The sequence below is a fragment of the Onthophagus taurus genome, chromosome 7 (genome assembly GCF_036711975.1).
Source record: "Onthophagus taurus isolate NC chromosome 7, IU_Otau_3.0, whole genome shotgun sequence".
Classification (NCBI taxonomy): Eukaryota; Metazoa; Arthropoda; class Insecta; order Coleoptera; family Scarabaeidae; genus Onthophagus; species Onthophagus taurus.
This window is the reverse complement of record NC_091972.1, coordinates 26,785,678-26,809,520: the sequence shown is the minus strand read 5'-3', so window position 1 is coordinate 26,809,520 and position 23,843 is coordinate 26,785,678. Positions and strand designations below refer to the sequence as shown.

The 23,843-nt window shown below is 32.7% G+C and overlaps 1 protein-coding gene across 1 annotated transcript; it reads right to left on the bottom strand.

Moving 5' to 3' along the window:
- Window positions 1–56: 56 nt before the first annotated feature.
- LOC139430829 (uncharacterized) lies at window positions 57–23,618 on the bottom strand. The gene is made up of 3 exons (XM_071198204.1): window positions 21,130–23,618; window positions 15,498–16,111; window positions 57–15,431 (listed from the first exon to the last, which is right to left on the bottom strand). The coding sequence occupies exons 1-3, from the start codon at window positions 23,609–23,611 to the stop codon at window positions 210–212; spliced, it is 18,318 nt and encodes a 6,105-aa protein (XP_071054305.1). The 5' UTR covers window positions 23,612–23,618; the 3' UTR covers window positions 57–209.
- Between the last annotated feature and the right edge of the window lie 225 nt (window positions 23,619–23,843).

The window sequence follows — 23,843 nt, the reverse complement described above, 5'->3', positions numbered from 1 at the left end:
ATAAAAAAAATAAAACGCTTATATTATACATGTACTATATTATTGTAAACTAAGCTTTTTCCCCATTAAACGCGTTAATAATTAAGGTTAAGCGGTTATATAGGAAAATAACATATAAATGTAGATATAAGTTTTTATTTGATTGACATTATTTATTCAAACTATTAATTTTGAAACAGTTAATCACAATACGTATAAAACACGATAAATCATTTCGGACCTAAGTTAATTAATTGATTCAATGTAAATAAATCAAACGGATTTATAATTATATTAATCGGATTATACCAAGCATCGTCAAACTCAAACGTCATATATTGTTCAAAAGTATTTTCTTGCATAAGTTGCTTTTGATTTATTAGTTTGAGACTTTTTAGGACATCTATATCGCCCAAATTTAGTTTAATTAATTTATCTTCAACTTGAAATTGAACCCATTTTTCAACATTTTCGGTTATCATTTTTCTTGTACCTATATTTTCAAATTGCAACTCTTTATTTCTTAATTTTTTAATTATTCTATCATTTAAATTAATCATTAAATGTCTGTCGAAAACCGTAATAATCGCAATAGGTTTCGTAAAGTCAACTTGTTCGTTTTGTTTAACCAAAAACTCCTGTAATTTTTTATTTTTTAAATTCAAATCTATGAATTGACTTGTATTTTCTACATATATCGAGAACAAATCGCAATGTTCCATTGATTTTGGATTTGTTATTAGATAACCTAAGCTTAAAATTTCGTTTAAATTTCTTTGGGTAGGATCCAAGTTAAAATAATAAGTTTTATTCGTCAATTCGTGATTTAATTTGATTGCGAAACCATAAATTTTTTCTAAATCAATTAATTTGTTAAATGTGATTAAAGACACCGGAATTTTATACGTTTTGTATTCATTTAAACCCAAACCTTTGATTATTCCACTAAATAAAATATATGATTTAATTTCACTTTTAATTGTTATTTTAACATTTTCGACTTGTTTAAATTTATTTTTAATTTCATTTTGAATTTGTTGACATCCCAAATCGATTGAAATCGTTTTAAACTGACCGTAATCATCAACGATTTCAAAATAGGCCACTTTATTTTCTGAGTGGCATCCGAATTTATTATCGATATTGTTACTTAAATCCAAGAATGTTTTAACGGTGTTTCGGTTACCCAAGTCAAAAACTACCGGCTTAGTCGAATTTTCCAAGAAAAGAAACGAAATTAGTTTAAATTTTTGTTCAAATTGTGGTTGTATTTTAGAATATATTAGAGTTTGAGTGCTTATATTGTTCAATATATCTTTAACTTTATGTTGAGCTGTATCTAATGTGGTCATAATTAATTGCCCTTGTTTGAAATATTCCAACTGCGTACCTTTAGAATATAATTTAAATAAATTTGTTAAGATATCGATGGTTTTTTGTTTAAATGTGTCTACGGTGATTATCTTTTTCTCGAAAGGATCTTGAATTAAAATCGATTGGAATCGATGTAATATTTTGTTAATTACATCAGATCTTGGAACATTACGATTTTTTAACATCTTATTAATAATTAAGAGCTCTTTTAAAGTTGCAGGGTCGCTTAAATCAATATGGAACGAGTAAGGATTGTTTAAATCGTTAATTAAATGGACTTGAGTTGATGTTGAAAGCTTTGAGCATTCTTTATCGAGGCTTTTTAATTTTCTATTAACAACATCGTTTTCGGTGGAATAATTAAAACTGATTAATCCAGTTTGTGGCGTTTCAGCTACTAAAATCGACCATAAATGTTGGTTCTTTTTTAATTTATAATTGTTGAAAGTATTTGGTTCAAGAATGCTTCTTTTAATCCGCCTTTTACTTCTTCCCCACAGCGATTCGTCTTTTAAAATTTTCATCTTTCGTTTCACTTTAGGGTCATTTAAATTTACGGTAAACATTTTTTGGTTCCCTTCTATATTTACGCTTATCTTGGTCCCTACACCTCGACTCGTTTCGTTTATTTCTTTTAAACCTTCAACAACTCCCGGGTTGTTGAAATCGAAGATAAATTTGAAATTAGACCCCAATTCACCGACGTAATCGATACTAACGGTCAATTTTTCAGTTTCAGCGGAAACAAAGTTGGGGTATTCACCAGTACATCGTTTGTGGAGTTCTTTTAATGTTTGCAATGTGGACGAAGACATTGGGTTGATAAAAACGTGCTGTTTAATTGGTATAGTTAATGTTAACATGATTAAATTTCCATTAAATTTCGTTGGTTCCGTTGGCGTTTGGGAAATAGCTACAAGGGAATCGGCGGTAAAAAAATCATTTAAGCACAAATTGAATTCCCAAGTACTATTGTACGAATCGATTAAAGTAAAATTGTAGCCATTCTCAGTAGTTTCATAAAAAGTCGGTGGAGAATTGAGTTGTTTCGATATGTCCAAAGTGTTATTTCGCAGTTTATTTAAAACCGTTTGATCGTTAAAGTCGATAAAGTAAATTGAGTAACCATCATTTTGAGGCACTTCTATTTTATAACAATCTTCCGTTATTAATTGATCGTTGCTAACCTCCTCCAAAATTTTAATTGTCGAATCCAAATTTAAATTTAATTCTAATTTGTCGTCGATCAAATCGATTATTAAAGTTGGCAACCCCAAATCATTACTTTTAAATTGAATTAATGAATATTTACTAAACTCCTTAAACATTTTCAAGTCGTTTCTATCGTTTAAATCAAACCCATATGCGTGTATATTACCTTCGACGTCTTGTAATTCGAATAAACTTGATTCTTCATTATTTATGTTCCGAGTATTTTTTACAACTAACTCAATTATTTGTGGTTGGTTGAAATCGATGGTAATTTCGGTTAAACTGGAACCTCCGAAAACAGTATTTTTCATGTCCAACATTAAAATCGGAAGGTTTTGGGTAGTTTTAATAACTTTAATCGGCGAAATGTTTAATTCTTGACCATTTTGTAGTGTTACGTAGTATTCAGGAATCGGACCATAATTTTTAAAAGCCTTAATATCTAAATTGTTAAGATTTTGATTAAAAAATGGCAAATAGGTTTGTCGTTGTAAGCCGTCTTGAGATGTCATAAATAATATCGGTAAATTTTCTGCAGTTTCTGTCCGCTCTAAATCTCTTGATATCGAAATTAAGTTGTTTCTTGTAGTTTCAAGATCAAGATCGAGATAAATGCACTCACTCAAACATATTTTTATCACCGAATTTTTGTATCGCCTCCAAATAACCGAAATCGGCGCATTTTGAGTAAGTGATTTTAACGAGGTTTGAACATTTTCATCGAAAAAGTCGACGGGAATTATCTCCGATCGATTTTGATTTAAAAAGAATTGAACTTGATACTGGTTTTCTTCCACGACCTCTTTTAATTCTTGATTAATTAAGACGTTATAAACTTCTTCATTGTTCGGGTCTAAAGTGAAACTATTCCAACACCCGTTTTTTTGATGAACCATTACGTTTAGAATCGGCGCTCGCCCTCCATAAGGAATCAGCGTTAATGGATTAATTTGTATGGGACTAAACGAATTCAAAGTAACAACATCTTCTGGTTTAATTGGAATCGAAACCATACTTAAATGCATTGGAAATTTAATTTTTTTGCCAAAATTTAGCACTTTTAAGTTGTGGTCCATGATGTTAATAACTCTTTGATCATTTGGGTTAAGTGTTAAATTAAAATCGTACTCAAAATTAGGAATTGAATATACTAAGAGGTTTTCAAGACTTTTTGGCGGATAGATTTTGTGCATCGTTGGATAAATAGTTTTTAATGATGACTCCTTTATTAAATCTGTTTGACTTTGGAAGTTTGTATCAATTCTTACGATTTTTGGTAGATTATTAATTAAGTCATAAGTTAAAAATTTTAAATGTTGCGTATTTTTGCTTGTTAAAGATTCTTCTCGGGCGGATGATATCAGGTCCTTTTCGTCTAAGTAAATCTTTACGACTTCCTCCTTCATTTTTAAGGAGAAGTGAACGAAACCTAAACTAATAGCAATCGGAACTTCTAAAGGAGTTACACCAAGTTTATTAATATCTAAGAGTTTTTCTGAAATATCTGATTTAAGAATTGAATTCTTATACTCTCTAAGAGTTGAGAAAACATCTCGTTCGGAATCTTCATAAATGTCTTTTATAACGCTTTTAACTGTCTCTACATTTGGATTTAGAGCGAATACAACATATTCATTTTTAATTTTAGCTGATAAAATGATAATTTTTTCGTAACCATATGGTGTTAACATTTCGAATGGTGCTAAAGGATGTTTTGTTTCTTGAGAAAGTTTTTTAATTAAAGCAACATCGTCTTTGTTGGTTATATCTAGTCTAATTTCTTTCGGGAAATCATCTTGGTCTATTAAATTAAACACACTATAAGATGTTGTATCTTGCAACAAAAAATCGGAATTAACTCTTTTCTTGGTGTAATTTACAAGCATTTGGGTAACATTTTCGTTTTGTTTATCTAAAACGATTACGTCAGTTCCACCTTTCTCATCATCCAAGAAGAAAATTATAACATCTTGTGGTAGTAGTTCGTTGAAAACTACGTCTGGAGCCACACTTGGAGGAACTTTTAAATTTACTTTAATAGGGATTGTTTTGTAATTTTTTTGGCCGTACAAAACTAAAACAGTTTCGTCTTGACTTATTTGTTTTTCTTCGCTTAATAGTTTATCAATAATTTCGGAATCGTCTAGATTATAAACGTATTGTGTAACTTGGTTATGATCATTTATAACCGGTAGTGTTAAAGTTTTTGAAAAAATCCCGTTTTCCATCGGAATATTTTTTAATGCTTCTTTCGGAATGTTAGTTTCGGATATTAACGTCAACGTTTTCAGTGTATTAGAATCGTTTAAATCTAGGATAATTTCGTCTGAACCGATTTCTAAAACATATGGATGACTTGGTGATATCGAGGATAAACTTTTTAATTTTGTTACTACATTTGAGCTCTCTGCGTTTAAAACGATTGGTGTAATTTCTTTATCGTTCGGATTTTCAATTGTGAAAACCAAAAAATATCCTCCACCGACTTTAGGGAATTCGCTCGGACTTATCTTCACTTTAGCCGCTTTGGACATTTCGATTAAAATTGATAAAATTTCCTCAATTTCGCTATTTAGTTTGATCAAAGTATCATCGATGATAAACAATTGAGTCGCTTCATTTAATTTTACTTGATCCGAAATTGATATTAACATATTTTTTGTGTAATCGTCATTTAAATCCAACAAAATTATTCTGGTTATGTTTTCTTTTTTAATTGGGAACATAATTAAACTGCCAGGTTTTGGGATGTAATTCAAAACTAATTCTTGATTTATGTTAAAATCTTCGTTTTCTTCTAGTTGGATGTTTACTTTTGAATCTTGGTCTTCCTCAAATTCGATATCATCCGATTTTATTGGTGGGTCAATTTCAAACGCTCCGGCTGGTAAAATTTCTGTGTCAAGAGTTTCGTTTATGTCTTTGGTGTTGTTGTTTTCTAACCATTTATATAGATCTTGCCATTTGGTGTAATCATCCACATCCGGTAGAACATCTCCCGGTAAGTCTGGAATATCGGCTCCAACATTATTTGAATTTTCATCCTCTACTCGGTGGTCATAACTTTCGTAATCCTCATCGACTTGAATACCTTTATCGACTGAATTGGAAGACGTCAATTCTGTTTTGGTGACAATACCGCCATCAGAATCAATTTGTAAGCTTGTATTTTTACTTAAATGTTGTGTTGGAATTTTAATCAAATCATTGTTATATAAAGTATAAATTGCCATTAATTTTTCTGCTATCCGACTGTCATTAATATTGATAATTAACGTTTTGTAGGGACCGGTTGGTAAAATTATACCTTTTCCATTCGATAAAAAGTCCAATTCTTCTAAAGCTTTTACTACACTTTGATCTTCCAGATTATATGATAACATTTTTCTTGTGCCGTCGTGCTCAACACCGATGATCAAATATTTTTTGTTATCAACGGTTGTTACAAATGGTTCATAGCTTACCTCTAACTTTCTAAATTTTCTAGCAAATTTCTTAATAACGTTCGAATTTACACTCATTGTTCTTGTTTTTAATTTTGCACGGTAGGAAAGCGCTTTAGAATTTTGCGGATTGTTTTGAACGATTTTTGTTGCTTGAATTTCATCCAAGGTTTGTTGTACACCTTCATTTTCGATGTCTAAAATAATTGTTTCAGGCTCACAGTCATCATCTTCAAAGGAATCAACTAAAAGATTTTGAAATTCTGGGTTAATAAACTTCCCAACAGGACAAATTTCCCTTAAATTTTTCACGATTATTTCGTCGTAAGGATTAAAAAATAAGCTCGTTAATTCGTTGGTGATTGGATTTGGAATATAAATCGGATTTTTTCGGCCGTCGATAACACCTGGAATTTCAAACAGTTTTTTCGTCACGTTAGGATCGCTTACATTGCATTCGACCACGTAAACTCCATCTTTCGTAAATTCTAAAGGTATAACGACAATTCCGCTGTCGTCGGTTATTGGCTCCTTAACTTCTGGTATATTACTCATAGAACTTAATCGACGCAACTTATTTAAATTGTTTTCATCCCACAAATCAACATAGGTAACTAACTCGTTCTCTTGTTCGTCGTAAATCGGAATCGGAATTGAGGTAGGTTTCGTTGGATCATTTAATTCGGCTAAAACTTCACATACCGTTGGATTTGAAACGTTGAACACTAATGAATGTGCGCTTGAATTGGCAATTATTTTAAAAACTACTAACCCGATGGTTTTGTGATTATCCGGGATAAAAATCGGGCCTATATTTTCCGCGTTGATTCCTTCAAGTGCTTCAAGAACCTTCACATTCGCTTCGTCGTTTAAATCTATTCTTAAAATGCGACGATTACCCATCGTGTCTTTTACTTGAATAACATCAAGTTCAGATTTAGATTTATCCTTTTTGGCCATTTCAAGTAGTTGTTTCGTAATTAATAGTTCTTGCGAATCCAAAATGATGGGTGTCTTAGTTTTCTTTGGTTTTAAAATTAATAATGATCTACTTTCTGGGATGTGCATGTGGGTAATTGCCACGGATTTAAGTTGATCTTGGACATTTTCGTCGTTTAAGTCAAGACGAATCTGGTAGTTATCTCCGTTAACTCCTTTTACTACTCCTAAAGGCACTGTTTGAGCAGCTTCAGTTGTTAAATCGTTTAAAACCGTTTTGGTAATATCGTTGGTGGTGTTTAGTGTTAATATGTAAGTTTTGCCGCTTTTGGTTCTGTACTTGAGGGCTAAGATTGAATCTGTATTCAAGACTGGTACTTTAATTATACCGGTGAAAGTCGTTAATTTTTTCAATTTTTCGATTTTGCTTTCATCATTCAAATAAGGAACGTTTATGGTCGTGGTGAATCCGTTTTTATAAGTCATCGGGATAGCTACAGTGTCGTCATCTAAATCTTCCATCAGCTCGATTTCTCGTACTGTGATGTCGTCGTTGGGGTTTAAAATAATTGGTATTATTTCGCGACAACTTAAAACGTTTCCTCGTGGTATTGTAAACACGATTAAATCGATGTTTTGAATATTATCGTTAATTCTGGTTGGATTCAAAACGTCAGTGGGCATCAAATCACACGGGGTATGTTTTAAAATATCGAACAATTCTTTGAATTGGATTCTTTCGTAATCTATAACAAAAATTTCTGGTAATCTCAATTTGTTTTTGTAATAAATCGCCACTTTATTTGTGGATGAAGTTCTTACGGATCGTTTTTTAATGATTCGTAATAATTTTCTTACTTCTTTAACATTCAAATCGAAGATGAAAGGATGAAGATTTCCTGCGCTATCCGGTATTTGCATTACTGTAATCGCTGATTGAACGGGCATAGATTGTACTCTAATAATGATTGAACTGAGCAAATTTGAGACTGTTGGATTGCCTAAATCGCAGTAAAATTTATGGTTGGTCCCATTTTTGTAAACAGTGATTTCGCTTCCGTCGGTTGAACCATTACAGGTTGATTGTATTAGACTCACGTTTGAATTTAGAATTGTTAGGTAATTGTACCGTTCCTCATCGAAATCAGCAACAATAACCGATTTTTCCAAAGGTTCCGATTTCTTATTATCCACCTCTTTTATACTTTCAACTTCCCCGTTATCAAATGGTGCAGCACTATTATTATTCGATAATTCTCTTAATACTTCAAACACATTAGGGTCCGAGGAATTCACTTTGACCTCCCCTAAATCTTCGAAATCAAACGTCCATAAGCCGTCAAAGAAGCTGGGTTCATTAATATTTCTTAACTTTTTAGAACTCAACGTGTGATTCAAACTGAAAATTTTTTCGAAGACTTCTTTAGTTTCAGGGATTACGATTGGAACGATTTCATTAGTATCTAAATTTTTGAGAGCCATTACGAAAAAATTTAAATTTTCATTTCCCTTAATTTTAATTGGTTCGAAGGTAATCATTGTCGTTTTCGATAAACCTACTAAGAGTTTATGTGAAATTGGGCTGTCCAAGTTTATGTGAATAGGGAAGTGTTCGCTGTTCTCTGGAAGATGAACTGTTTTTTTATCTTTCTTAAAAAACCTTGTGTTTTGACCAATTTCCTTAACAAGATTCCTAACAAAAGGTAAATCCCATAATATAACAATATATTTATTTTCATGTGACAAAACACCAACGTTGTTTATTCTTATAGAATCATCATCGAATTTGGATGAGGTCATCATTGATAAGAACATTTTAGTGTTTTTCTCATCATCGAAATTTAAACTTACGTTTAACCCATATGGGAAATCTGTTGTTCCGACTATTTGGAAAGTTGGTAAATCATGTTCGCCTTGTTTTGAGAATCGTGAAAGTATTTCCAATTTTCGAATTACAACTGGACTCTTTAGGTCTAAGCTTATCGACGAAAATTCGTTCATTTTATAAGGCAGATAGAAAACGTGATCGGAGTCAATTCTAGCGTCCAATTGTGGCGGGAATTTCCATAGGGAGTTTAAATGCGTTGTTATATATGGGTTATAAATGTCGAAATTGAAAGAAGTGATTCCACCGTTAGTTACATGAACATTTTCGCTTTGTTTACCAATCGAAACCGTTGAAAAGATGTCCAAAACATTCCAAAGGGTTGGGTCATTATTACTGCCGAGCAAAGCTTTCCAAGGTTCATCCAATTTAGATGGAAAAAATAACAGGGAATAATCGGATGGTTGAGTGCGATCGGCAGTACAGCTTAACAGTTCGTTCATAAAGTTTTGATTAAAAATATCGATGTACATATCGTATTTTGATCGATTTCTAGCAATTACTTGCAACTTTGGCACTCCTTCTTTTTTAATACTATTCGCTGCCAACTTTTTGAGTTTAGTAGAAACGCCTGGTTGCGTTAAATCAATTCTTAAAGCCCTCATCTCATTATTTAAAATGGGTATAAAAATAATACATTCCATGAAAGTTCTTAAATTAATTACGGGTTTTCTTAATCCAGACACTTTCTGCAATTTTAAAAATACTCCGGGAATAGAAAAGTCAAAAACAATTGTGTGTTCTGTTTCGTTAAAGTTCACATTTATAACCGTTAATTGTTTACCGAGTATTGAAGCATCGTTTTGATAAGGGAAAATCTTTATCATATTCCGAAGGTGTCCTGGATGATCCAAACTAAACGTGATCGCCTGTTGAATTTCATTTGCCGGTGGAAAAATAATCAGATCGTGAGGAAACATTCCTTTAGTGTATAAATTTGTGCGATTAAAATTGAAAGTTCGTCTCATTAGAGTCTCTTCGTGAATTATTTTGTTTAACCATGGACAAGATTCTAAACTTAAACATTGGACCGGGTTAATTGACTTTGTAATTAAATCTTTGTTGTCGCTCAAAGAGTTTCTTGCGCATAATAAAATTTGATCGACGCATAATTTTACTTCGATACACGGTATTGTACAGTTACTTAAAATGTTTTCTATCTGTGTACTGTATCGTGTTAAGACGTTTTTGGCGACATTCATGCTTGCTTTTACCAGAATATCATTAGTACTACCGGTTAATTTTTCAATTAAGATTTGTAGATCTTCGTCATGTAAGATATTGGAGAGCTTTTTAGTGGCGAAATAATCCTTTAACTCGTCTATAATCGTTTTTGTTGAGTTATCTAAATTTTTATCTGACGAAATAGTTGTTAAAATCTCCAAAAAATCATATTTTTCTTTATCTTTGAAATTATCGTTGTCTTCAAGTAAAGCAGTAAAATTGCTTAATTCGAATCGTTCTATTATATACTCAACTCTTAATTTAACGATTAATGGCATGATTTCGTCTTCGTCAATTTTGCTAAATTCTTTTTGAATATTTCCTATTTTTTCGTACATTTTCGATCCAGTTAATATCCATGGACATTTTTGTTTTGGACAATTTGATGGTGATAGAGCTTCCATGATTAATTTTGAAGTTTTATCCGTTTTGAAATTTACCCCTACAATTAATTCGTTGACGCAATCCCTAAATGTTTTACATCGCACATCTATTGATTGCAAATTCTTTTTTATAGCTCCGATTCTGTTGGAAAACTGGTTTATACTTTGCTCCATTAAGGTTAAAGCTGGAAGGTATTCGGTTCTTGTAGTTAACTTTTGGCAAATATGCTTTAACTGTCTAAAAGTTACTCGATTAGGTAAATTTTTAGTTAGCATATAATTGGCAAGCATTTGAACGCCTTCCAGCATATCGTATTTTGCCTTTATTTGGGGATTTACGGTTAAAAGGATTCCTAAAAGCGGCGATTGATAGTTGAAATCACCTAAACTTAGAAAGTTTTGAATTAAATTTTCACTAACGATAACATAACGAAATTGCTGAAATTCCGTTTTAACTAGGTAACTGTCCGTGTTGTCGTGCCATAATCTCAATTCTTTCATGATTGAAGATTTTGTATGCACAAAGTTGTCTTGAACGGATTGTTTTAGCCATGCACATTTTGCTTTAATACACGATTTTGGTTTTAACACTCTTAATAATAATGTAGCCAATTTTTCGTGGTTGTTAATCAATTTCTGTTCTAATGAATGAACGCAGCTTGTCAAAGAGATGCAATCGACTGGAATCTGCGATAACAACTTTGTTAAAGCAACACGTTTTTGTTCGACTTTTTGTTTTAAAATCATCAACTCTTTTTGTACGTTAGTATCGTTACTTTGTTGAATAAACGCCTTTATTATCGAGATTACGTTTTCGGAATGAAGATGTTTAGGGGAAGCTTCTTCATATAGTAAATTGAATAAATTATTAACGGTGTTTGCAACATCTTGCGGTAACGTTAATTTGCGCATTTCCGTTAGGGTTTTTTTAATTATCGACAGGTTGTTCTCAGCAAACGCAATTTCCTTCGGTATAAATGTATCAACGTTTCGCCTTTTAAGAAATTCGATTAAAAATTCAATGTCACTTTGAAAATGAAACGAATTACTTAGAGGATTATTGATTATTTGTAATTCGTTGATGAACGTATCTATGAATTTTAAGTATTTTTGGCGACTAATTTCGATTTTATGGGGACATTTCTCTTTATTGCACCCTTCAGCTCTTATAATCATCAAAAGCATCTTGAAAACCGGTTTGGTGTGTAAGTTATTTTTTAATATAGCATCATTTAAATCCCACAAACAATTTTCTAAAACCGAGCAATCTATATCTAGCTGTGAAAGATCATAATTAATTTCTCCCATATTTTTCTTTAATTCCCTGTGAAATTTCGCTATTAACTTTTGTATACGGAAATTATCCACGTTTCCGCCAATCATTTCGATTAGTTTTAACAAAGTCACCGAGTTAAATTTGGTTAATGACCTCAACGATGTCATTTTATTTTCTTCATAATATTCTAACGAGCGTGATGATTTAAAATTGTATGGCTTTACTTCTCCATGTACATCAAATACACTCGGAAGATTTGCACGCGTCATGGTTAATGTTCTTGCTTTTATTTCGCTTTGCTTTATAATTTCTGTCGTTGTATATTCTTGTTCAGTCGTTGGTTCTGTTGTTAGATTTGATTGTCTTTTCACCCTTTTAGTTCTTTGATGGGATTTCATCTCTTTATCCAGATACTCTTGAAAATCATCTTTATCACCTACGATGTTTAAAAGATCGTCGATGTTATTCTTGGGTTGATCACTATCAAAAATGTCGTTATCATTAGTAAGTTTTGAGTCTTCATCATCAAATATTATAGACTTCCTGGGAGTTAATGGTGAAATAAGTAATCTTTGACTTACTTCATCATCGTATTTGTTTGGATTTTCTTCTTGGTTGTGTGAATACGAATCATATTCATTATTATAATCACTATAATCTGGATTGTAGATATCGCTGTGTTCGGAATACTCATTTTCGTATTCGTGTGAATATTCTTCTTGGTGCGAATCATATTCATCATCGTAATCACTATAATCTGGATTGTAGATATCGCCGTCTTTGGAATACTCATTTTCGTATTCGTTTGGATATTCTTCTTGGTTGTATGAATACGAATCATATTCATCATCGTACTCATTTTCGTATTCATCATATTCATCAGGATTGTTTTCCTGTTGAATTTTAGCACCCTCCGGAATTTTAGTACCTTTGATTCCACCCAACGCTAGTTTTTCCGCTAATCCAAGTTCTTCATTGTTTTTACCTTCTTGTACGATTTTATTCATTATATTCGTAATTTGTTCCTCTTTTGGACGTTGTGCGGGTTGTTGCAACCAATTGCAACTTTGTAATGTGCAAGATTTAGGTGCAACAATTCCTAGAATTATTCTTCCTATATCTTTAAGTTCAATGGATTTGTTTTCAAATTCATTTCTGATATGAAAAGTACAACTTTGGACGTTGAAACAATCGAACATTAAGTTTTCTAAAACGTTTATGACATCGTCTTCACGACTATAAACTTCGGATATGTATTGATTTATTTCCATTTTGGTTTCAAATGATGGTGTTAATTTTATTAAAACTCTCCCTAAGCCTATTAACATAATAGAATTAAGGTGATATGTTTCGGAGGAACCTGTTAGATAATTGTTAATATTCTCAATTGAGATTTTGATGTTTTTAGACGTTTCAGGAAGTTCATAGACCATGTTTAAGAATGATGTAATGATGGTTTGCTCGACAACGTGAGGACGAAGTTTATATTGGGCTAAAACTACATTTAGGTTTGTTTTTCGTAAATAAATCATCAAACCGAAAAAATCTAATTGTATGTGTAATTTGTCAGTGCTTTCCCCAACTTTTTGCATTACCGTTAAGATATATTCTAAGAGAGGGTTTAAAATGGTAGATCCTGCTTCCACAGAAGTTATCCAATGGCATTTAAAGCTATTACAAATTGTTGGTTTTAATAGAAATTGGAGAATGTTTAACTTAATTTCAGGAATTTTTTCACGTTCATATAACAACGTTTCATACACCAAATCAAAACATTCGTAAACAGCTAAATCAAAACAGCTTACAGTGTTTAAAATTGAATTTAATTCATTCTCATGATCCGTAATGTATTTTTTTGATGCGGTTATTTCGCTTGAACAAGTTTTGCCCTCGTCAATTTCTTCCACAATTTTCAAAAGTGTTTTGACGGAAAATTTATTTACGTCGATTCCATTAAGATTTAAATTATTTAATTCTGGGGATAAGCGTGAAAAATACGGGAGCTTATACCCCAAATCTACCTCATTTATTTGATCGACAATCGTGTTATAACAACTTAAGAGGTGTCTGCAGTTTTTGGGGTCGATTCGATTTAATATTAGGTTAATTTGATTTTCGTTTGTACTCAAAAAATTTTCCATTTGATCGAAATGATGTAGATATCTTTCCGAACCTACGGAATTTAATAAAATTATTTTTAACCATTTTATAACTCTGATATCGACTTGTCTTCGGTCTAAAACTTTAAATTTCAATTCGGTAATAACTATTCGAATAGCTTTTTGAATTTTTGTCGGAATTTCTGATACTTTATCTAATATAAACTGCAAACTTTGCAAAATGAATTTAAAATACGAACATTCCACTGATAATTTAATTTCTTTAAAAAAGAAATTTTTCTCATTAAGGTATTGTTTCAATACTTTAGCGGCCTCGACAGTTTCTCTTAAAAACATATCGGGCGTAATTAAATCCAACATATTAATCGTAATCAGATGGGATTGTTGCAATACGAGTTGATGTTTAGATCGATCAATAAAACATCCAGGAAAGTTAAAGCTGATTTTGTGTTCATCGAAAATAGGTTTCAAAATGTTTTGTGCCGTTACAAAGCAAGTATCTAAATCAAAACACTTCTTGAACGGTTCATTATAAATTTTGGCGTTTATGTCGTCCATATTATCCATTAAAACACTTTTAATTTTTCGACCTTGATCTTTAATTTCACTAATCAAATCTGGTGCTAACAAAGCATTGGTTAATTCTAAGAGTGTGTCGAATTTTAGCGAAATCGACTTCATATGGAAAATCAAATGAGATTTTATCGCTAAAATGCTCGATTTGATTCCTTTATTAATATACGGATCTTGTTCTAATAGAAATCCTAGGAAAGCGTATAATTTTGATGTTGGTGTGTTGTAATTGTAAAGAACGAAATCTTTATGGTTCAAAAACGGCAAGATTTTGTCTAAATAAAGTTTAACGCTATCTCGGGCTAAAACGATTTCAAGCGGGAACTTGTCGAAACTTATTATGTTTAATAACATCGGTAAAGCGTTAAATTCGATGTAATTTTCTGTGTTGTGACTATATTGCGTTAAACGATTATTTAAAAGTGCGGCTATTAATGTTTTAGATGAGTCATGAATGTAACTCACACATAGGTTATCTAAAATTTTCATTAAAATTATTGTTAAAAATTCGATTGGTTGATCAACTAATGTTAACGTTTCTTCGGGAATTATTTTACATTTCGACATAAACTCTCTGTTATTTGTTAAAGCCATAGTTATTTGATTTAGGGCGTGAGTTATTTCAAAATTTCCTATTGGGAATGGATAAAACGTTAACAGGTAACCTACCAGTTCTTCCGAAAGAATTACCTGTTCCTCTTTGATTTCTTGAAATATTCTTTTAAGAACAGGAGTAAAGAAGAATAGATTTTCATCGAATTCGTTTTGAACCACGTCTTGAATTGTATTTGAAATTACTTTAATTTCATGAATTCCTTCATTATTCACAACGTCGAATACTTTATGAGTTAAGGGATTATACCCCAAATGGGCTATAATTCTCCGAATATCCAATTTCTTTGACATTAGTTTATTCATAATATACTTCGATGAAAAGCTTATATGACAGTGTCTTTTCTTGTGTTGAGAGCCTATATGTTCCATAATTGCGGTGATTTGTTGATTGGCCTCTTTCTCATATGTCTAAAATGTTATAAAAATGAAGAGACTAAAAGATCAGATTTACATTGAATATTATTATCGTTTCACCTGTGCTAAAACTGGTATTAACCCGAAAGAATCAATTAAATTTTGTTGAAACGCGTCTTTTATCGTGTTAAGTTGCAGAAAAACGTCTTCGCCGATATCTTGAAATTGTTGGTGCATAACAAATCCCAGTAAATTTATCATATTGTTTCTAATATAATAGCCCAGCCTTAATGTGTATAAACCCAAAATATTTTCATTGAACTGATTAGTTTTTAAATCAGAAAATAATCCATACTCGAGTGTATTGAAATCATAACCAATTTCAACGTCAGGAACTTCAGTTGATTGCATTTCATAATCATTTAAAGAGGTATTGTTGTAATCCATTTTATAGTTAAAATCATCGTCTGTTTCTTCGTAATTGTCTTCATAATTCAAATTATCATCTTTGTAATCGAGTAATTCGTAAAATGGTTTGCTAACATCCTCTTTCCCTGCATCATTGGAGATAGTTTGGTTTTCTATGAAATTCATTATCTCCTCTAATTGCGGACTCGGAGTAACTTCTTCACTCTCTACGAGTGATTGAGTATCAATGGAAACACCATGACCTTGATCTTGTTTTTCGATAACATTTAAAACATTTGAACCTATATTGTTACCTTGCAGAATGCCTGGAAAAGATGATTTTAAGTTATTTGTTTTATTAATTACAGTAAAACATCGATATAACGGACCTCGTTAGAACGGACTTTGGATATAACGCACAAAATATTTTTAACTCATAGCATTAATATTATCTATTTAGGCCCACTTTTACCACCTCTTGATAAATTTATCCGATAGATAAATCCAGCTCTTAGCCAATGAGAGCGCTTAAAACCGCCGTAACCATGGCAACTATCCTCTAGATAGTTTATCAGGATGATGGTAAAAGTGGGCCTTAATACATTAGTATATTTAAATATAAATGTTAGCGTTGTATTTTTTATTGAACTACAAGTAGAACTAACACTAGACCTAGAACTAGAAACATTCGGGTTTAGCTGTGCGTCTCTTAAGGGCTAAACCCGAATGTTTCTAGTTCAAGGTCTGATTTTAGTTCTAATGCTGGTGTTAGTTCCTGTTTTAGTTGCCATTCAGCGTTACATTGTTGTATATTTATCATTGAACTAAAACTAAGCGGTTTTAAGAGACGTGTGGCTAAACCCGAATATTTCTAGTTCTACGTCTAGCGTTAGTTCTAATTTTAGTTGTTATACAGGGTGATTTGTTAGCTCAGCATCAAACTTTGATATATGATAGCTAATCCATTAACCAAAAAAAAAAAAATGTTAATGAACATATCGTGGGCGTACAAGGAAAAGCCACTAAGTCCGCCTTCCGGCAATTTAGTGTTTTGTTGCCACTTAGTCCATAATCGTGTATTCTTTAACATTCAAAAAGTAAGTCCATATCACATGGTAAATCAATGCTGTGAAGGTCGTCATATACTTTAAGTGCAGTTTACTACAAACGTCGACAGCTAAAGTCCACTAAGTGCACTTGGTGTATTTTACTTGTTCTGAATAATATGCAAATGTCACTAAGTCCTTAATAGTGAGGTTAAGTCTACCTAACTTTTGACAACAAGTTGATGGCTTACGGTTTTCTCCCACAAAGGTTGTGTTCAAAATGTGTTCGAGAGCCCAAAAAAGGGTTTTGCTTGCATGTAAGCAATTCGATAATAGCAACGCAACTGCAATTTCGACTAGTACTGGAAAAGAAAAAGAAAATATTGACGAATCTATTGAATCTAATCGAAGTTTAAATGGTAAGCTTTATTAGTATGTCATAATACTCATAATATTCATTCATTTGTACAGTCTGTAATAATAACAGTAATATTGCTGAGTGCAGCCCAAACGCAGTTACACAACATGCAAACTCCACGGAAAGTGAATGCCAGGATGAAGATTTGGATTTTACAATAATATTGTCTAATTTCTAGGAGACGAAAGTTATCGCTCTGGGTCAGGTGAAGTGAATAGAGACAAGAAATGTAATAGATGGAAAAGAAGCAATCCAGAAACTTGGCAATACAATGCAGCTAAGAAAAGGAGAAGTAAAGGTTTAGATTATGTAATAAAAAAGAAGCAAAGACCATCTAAAGCACCAGTCGTGGTTAACTGCGAGAAATGTCGCTACAAATGCGATAAACGTTTTTCTGATGAAGATCGGCGTTTATTATGCAATTCTTATTGGAGAATAGGTGATTTTGTAAGACAAAAAGATTTCATTCTTCGCTATGTGTCTTCCAGTATTCCAGAAAGAAGAAGGGTTAGAAAAGTAAACACCGCGCCGCGTCAATATGTAAACAATATCACTTTGAAAAGAATGGAGCCAAATACAGAGTATGCCAGAAATTTTTTCTCACAACACTACACATTAGTAACGTTATGGTTCTAAATGCATTTAAACATAAAGGCCAGTTTGGTACATATGTTGGCGACGATAAAAGGGGGCGATCTGAACCAGGAAATAATACGAAGCCTGAAATTGTGACAGATGTTAAAAGTCACATTGAAAGCTTTCCCGTTGTGGAGTCGCACTATTCGAGAAAATCATCTAAAAGGCGGTACCTGGATAGCACGCTTTCTATATCAAAAATGTATTCTTTGTACAAGAAAATTTGCGAGAAGGAGAGTAAACCTGCTGTTACATTTATAACCTACAAAAGAATTTTTGGAAATAATTACAATCTATCATTTTTCGTAATTTTCGTTATTTTGAACATTTCTACGTAACATATGTTAATTTGACAATTTTCGGATCCATGGTTTTCTTTTTATCGCAAGTTAAATGAAAAAAGTACCCGATATTTTACGGTACCGGCAACTTTGTCAACTGCGATTTTTTTTCTCGAAAACTATCGTACGAAAGAATTTGATTTTTGAACAGGTGGTAGCCTGATGTGTTCTTAATGAGTGGCGTATTTTATTTTTTCGGTATTCCATTCAGTTTCGCGGAAAATCGCGAAGTAGTAAGACGCTGTTATGTCGAAAAGGACTGGGTGGATTTCCTCGTGGATTTAACCAAAATATGTTATAAACGTGTGATGGTGGTTCCGTTCAATCGGAACAGATGGTGCTCCTCTCACCGAATAGCTTATTTCTGTTTCTCTTTAATATGTAATTCCATTAAATCGCTCTTAAAAAATTAGGGAGCCCTAATTTTAAAAAACTGATAACGGAATCCGACAACCGACATTATTTAACATATTTTGGTAAAAACCGCGTTGAAATCCGCCAGGTCGTTTTCGAAATAACCGCATCTTACTAAACCGCGATTTTCCGCGACACTATATGGAATATCGAAAAAATAAAATATGCCCCACATTAAGAACACATCGGTTTACCATCAGTTCAAATTTGGAATTTCTTCGTCAAATAGTTTTGGAGAAAAAAAATCGCAAAGTAGACAAAGTTGCTGGCACTCTCAAAAATCGGGTACTTTTTTTACTTAACTCGCGATAAAAGAAAAACCGCAGACTTGAAAATTTCCAAATTAACATGTCATACGCAGAAATGTTCACTGATTACAACTTTACCGCAATTTTTTCCATCGAGCGGTTAGGAAGATATCGATCTCTAAAGTGAGGGATTTTTTGCACCGATAGTAAAGAATCATAAAAGCTACATTCTTAGATAGTTTATTTCCATGCAATGTGGAGTTTTTTTAGGGATTTTCTGTGATCTCTGAGTATGGATTTTCGTCACTCCAATCACTAGGAAACCACCACTACCACTAGGGATATGCTCCTGATGGTTCAAAATTCCATTTATGAGCGTTTGGGTCATTGCGAGACCGAAGAAGGTCGACAATTTGAACATTTGTAATAAAAATCGTAATAACCGTGCAAAAAAAACATGAAAACACTTTATTTTCCCACTTGGTAGTCTACCCCTCGTAATTCCTGAAAGAATTAAGATATAGGGCTTTGGTTTATGGGGTTGTGTTTCTTTTTCCATTACCTTTAAAATAAGGTAAAACTCGACAGGGGTTGCTATTTAAAAATGTAGGGGTGGTCATCCCCTAAAAAAACTCCACATTGTACGGAAGTTCTAAACTATCTAAGAATGTAGTTTTTATGACTTTTTAGTGATCCCCAAATTTTCAAATATTTTTCTTCACTCGTTCAAAACTTATAGCTCCGTCCCGGGAGTTTTGGGAAACCCTGCATTGTTCAAAAGTATCCTCCTTCTGCTAGAATATATGCTTCACAACGACGAATTAAAGAGTTCTTCAGCCGAATCTAGGTGGCCATGCAAATGGACCATTATTACCAATCCACTTGTTTGGAAAATATTGGATTCCTTGGACTTATCGCATGCGGATTTTGTAATGCCCAGATATGTTCATTATGGTAATTATTTATACCATCTCGTGTAAAACATGATTCATCTGTCCAGAGAATATTTGAAATGAAGTCATTATTTTGGGCATGTTGCTGCAATAACCATTCACAAAATGCTAACCGTTGCTGATTTTCTCCTGGCTGTAGAGCTTTAACATTCTATTTACGATACGGATGAATGACTTCGCGGTTCAATACGCGCCATGCAAAATTTTGACTTACATGTATGTTGTGTGCTATTCTTCGAGTGCTGATATAAGGATTATCAATAAAAGCATTAATTACAGTTTCTTCGTCCTCTACATTAACTACATGCGGTCGAATAGGATTACCTGTTTCTCGAAGTGTTCTGAACGAATTGCTAGAAACTGAATAATATGGCAAATGACGCTGTGGAAATCTTTTTTGATACTCTCGTACTGATTGTCGAGCATTTCCATTGCAAAAACCATACACGAAAATTATATCAGCATACTCTTCAGTGCTATAAGCGTACATTTTGAGTTTCTTCTTGTATGTAATAATTAAACCTTAGCAAACTGACATATTACAATGACAACTTTGTTTTTGTTGAATGTTTGATTTTACTGGCTATTAATAAATTCGCTGCAGAAAACTTTAAAGTGATATAATTTCGTAAATAATTGAAATAGAACATATGTTCAGTAACATTTTTTTTTAGGTAATTGGATTAGCTATCATATGTCAAAGTTTGATGGTGAGGTAATTAATCACCCTGTATAGTGCTAGATTGTTGTATATTTTTTTTTGAACTAAACGTAGAACTAACACTAGACCTAGAACTAGAAACATTCGGGATTAGCCGTTCTAGAACAAATCCCGTATGTTTCTAGTTCTTGGTTTAGTGTCAGTTCTAATACTAATGTTAGTTTCTGTTTTAGTTGTTATTCAGCGTTAAGTTGTTGCATATTTTTCATTGAACTAAATCTATAATTAACACTAGACCTAGAACTGGGAACATTCGGGTGTAGCTGTACGTGTCTTAAGACGGCTAAACCTGAATCTTTCTAATTCTTGGTCTAGTTAGTTCTAGATTTAGTTGTTATTCAGTGCTAGATTGTTGTATATTTTTGCAGTGGTGACCGCAATAGTGTAGATAGCTGTTCGAATTTGTGTGCATTAAAATTATTCATTCAAACAGTTTAAAGTGCAAATTAAAAATTTTTCATATAACGGACACACTTGACTTTTGACTTTTGGCTATAACGGACACACCCTTCCCCATATTAATCCGTTATATCAAGGTTTTACTGTATTACATTTTGATTTTCTGACCTTGGTAATTGTTGTAAGAACTATTCATATCATAGTAGTCATTATAACTTGTAGGTACTTCCATTGCTTCAGTTTCGTCATTTTCTGTTAAATTGTAATCATCTTCGTCATACTTGTAATTATCATAATTGTCAGCAGCATCGTATGAATTTTTTTCCTTTTCCATTTCATAATCCCCCTTTTCATAATCATAATTACTATCACCTGTTTCACTTTCGTTTTCATAATCAGCGTTGTATAAATCTTCTGGTTCTTTATCATTCTGATCTATATAATCTTGATCTGTGTAATCTTCATCATCTCCTGCTTCAATTTGTTCGTAGTACTCATTTCTATTGATATCATCTGTGTAATTATCAGTATCTTCTGATTGTTCGTAATATTCATCTGTTTCACTTTCGTTTTCATAATCAGCGTCATATATATCTCTCTGTTTTTGATCATTTTCATCTAAATAGTCTTGATCTGAGTAATCTTCAACGTCTCTTTCTTCTATTTGATCGTAGTACTCATGTGTTTCAGGTTCATCCTCATATTCATCCTGTTCTTCGAAATCATCATCATCTGTGTAATCATCACTATCTCTTTCTTCTGATAATTCATAATACTGATCTGTTTCACTTTCGTTTTCATAATCATCTTCGTATGCATCTCTCTGTTCTTGATCATTCTCATCTAAATAATCTTCATCTGAGTAATCTTCACCATCTCTCTCCTCTCTTTCTCCATAGTACTCACTTATTTCAGATTCGTCATCATAGTCACCCTCGTATAAATCCCTTTCTTCTGATAGTTCATAATACTGATCTGCTTCACTTTCATTTTCATAGTCATCGTCGTATTCATCTCTCTGTTTTTGATCATTCTCATCTAAATAATCTTGAACTTGGTAATTTTCATCATCTCTCTCTTCTCTTTCTCCATCGTACTCACTTGTTTCAGATTCAGAATCATAATCACTTGTTCCACTTTCGTTTTCATTATCGTCGTCGTATACATCTCGTTCGTCATCAGTATCTCCTGATATTTCTTGATCCGTTTCATCATCATCATCTTCACCAGATATCTCGTCATCTTCTTCTTGTTCAGTACTATTTCCCTCTTCAGCGGAACCCTCCATTTCTTCGAACTGGGATTCTCCCGATTCTTCATCAAAGTGGTTATCGTCAGCCTCATTTTCGTCTATAGAATCATCAGATACATCATTGGAATCATCGTCTTCATTTCCACTTGTTGTAGATGATTCTTCTATGTCGTCGCCAGATTCATTTTCGACATCATCACTGTCTCTCGTAGATGATTCTTCTAATTTGTCTCCAGATTCGTTTTCATCGTCTTCGCTTTCTCCTGTTATAGACGATTCTACTACTTCGTCGCCTGATTCATTGTCATCGTCTTCATTACTTCGTGTTATATAAAATTCTGTTAGGTCATCGGCCGATTCGTTTTCGTCGTCACTTCCTCTCATCATAGATGATTCTACTTGTTCATCGTCAGGTTCGTTTTGATCATCTTTATCTCCTCTGGATATAGCCGATTCTTCTAGACCGTCTCCAGATTCGTTTTCGTCGTCTTCACTTCCTCTGGATATAACCGATTCTTCTTGACCGTCTCCAGATTCGTTTTCCTCGTCTTCACTTCCTCTAGATATGGACGATTCTTCTGGACCGTCTCCAGATACGTTTTCGTCACTTTCACTTCTTGTTATAGACAACTCTTCGTTTTTATCGTTTTCTTCGTCTTGATCTTCACTAGATCTTTCGGCTTTGTATTTTTCAGTAGTTTTAGATTCGTTTGGATTTTCGGTAAAGTTAGACGTTTCTTCTTCATCGATGTTTCTTTCCGTTACGTTATCTTTCTCTTTGTTGTCGTCAGAACCAACTCCTTTCGTTTGATCTGTTTCATCGGCAGAGTCTTCATCAGATCGTTCACTTTCAACTTTTTGTGTTGATACTTCCGATTCTTCGCCAGATTCCTCACCTCTTTCTTGATTATTAGGTAGTGTTGTTTCATTATTGACAGTTTCTGTATCGTTTTCGATATTATCAGATCTTTCACTACCATCTGTGCTTTCTGAATCAGAACGCTCAGAAACTCCACCTTCAGTAACATTATTTTCTGTTTGGTTTTCATCAGCTCGTTCTTCATCTTGAATAGTCGTCACAGTTGTGGACTGTTCATCCGGTGGACTTTCATCATTTGCTTTAACTTTTATTGATCTTAAAGCTACACTCTGATCGTCGTTTGGAATGCTTCCGAACCTCCTTTTTCTACCACTTTGCTTTTTTGGTTCTAAACTGTTTAAAAATTGTAATGAATTCTTACCATATACGCGTGATTCATTGTGAATGTTACTGAGATTTAATTTTTTACGAATTTTATTTGATATTTGACTGTTCTTAATAGGATTTCGCCGAGCTTGAACATTAAAATTTTCATACAATAACAAACAAAAAACTGTTAATAAAGCCAAGTTCTTCATTACAAAGGTTTGATTAAGTATTTAAGAAACAATTGCACTTGAAAACAATGAAAAAATGATAAATAATAAAAAGAAACAATAGACTTTCGATTTTATTCACCATATAAAGAATTATCTTTAATAAACGATTAATTAGATCGTTAAGTTTTAATTGACATCAACTGTATACAAAGTGTTAAGTATGTTCATAAAGGAGAACTTTAACAGGTTATGTGTGAATTTATCTATTTAA

Bases quoted from the DNA above. Each gene is read 5' to 3' on its own strand.
- LOC139430829 (XM_071198204.1), bottom strand. From the start codon at position 23,611: ATGAAGAACTTGGCTTTATTAACAGTTTTTTGTTTGTTATTGTATGAA. The intron at 16,112-21,129 runs GTCAGAAAATCA...CATCTTTTCCAG, and splicing joins TTCTTACAACAATTACCAAG to GCATTCTGCAAGGTAACAAT. The intron at 15,432-15,497 runs GTGAAACGATAA...ATAACATTTTAG, and splicing joins TAATACCAGTTTTAGCACAG to ACATATGAGAAAGAGGCCAA.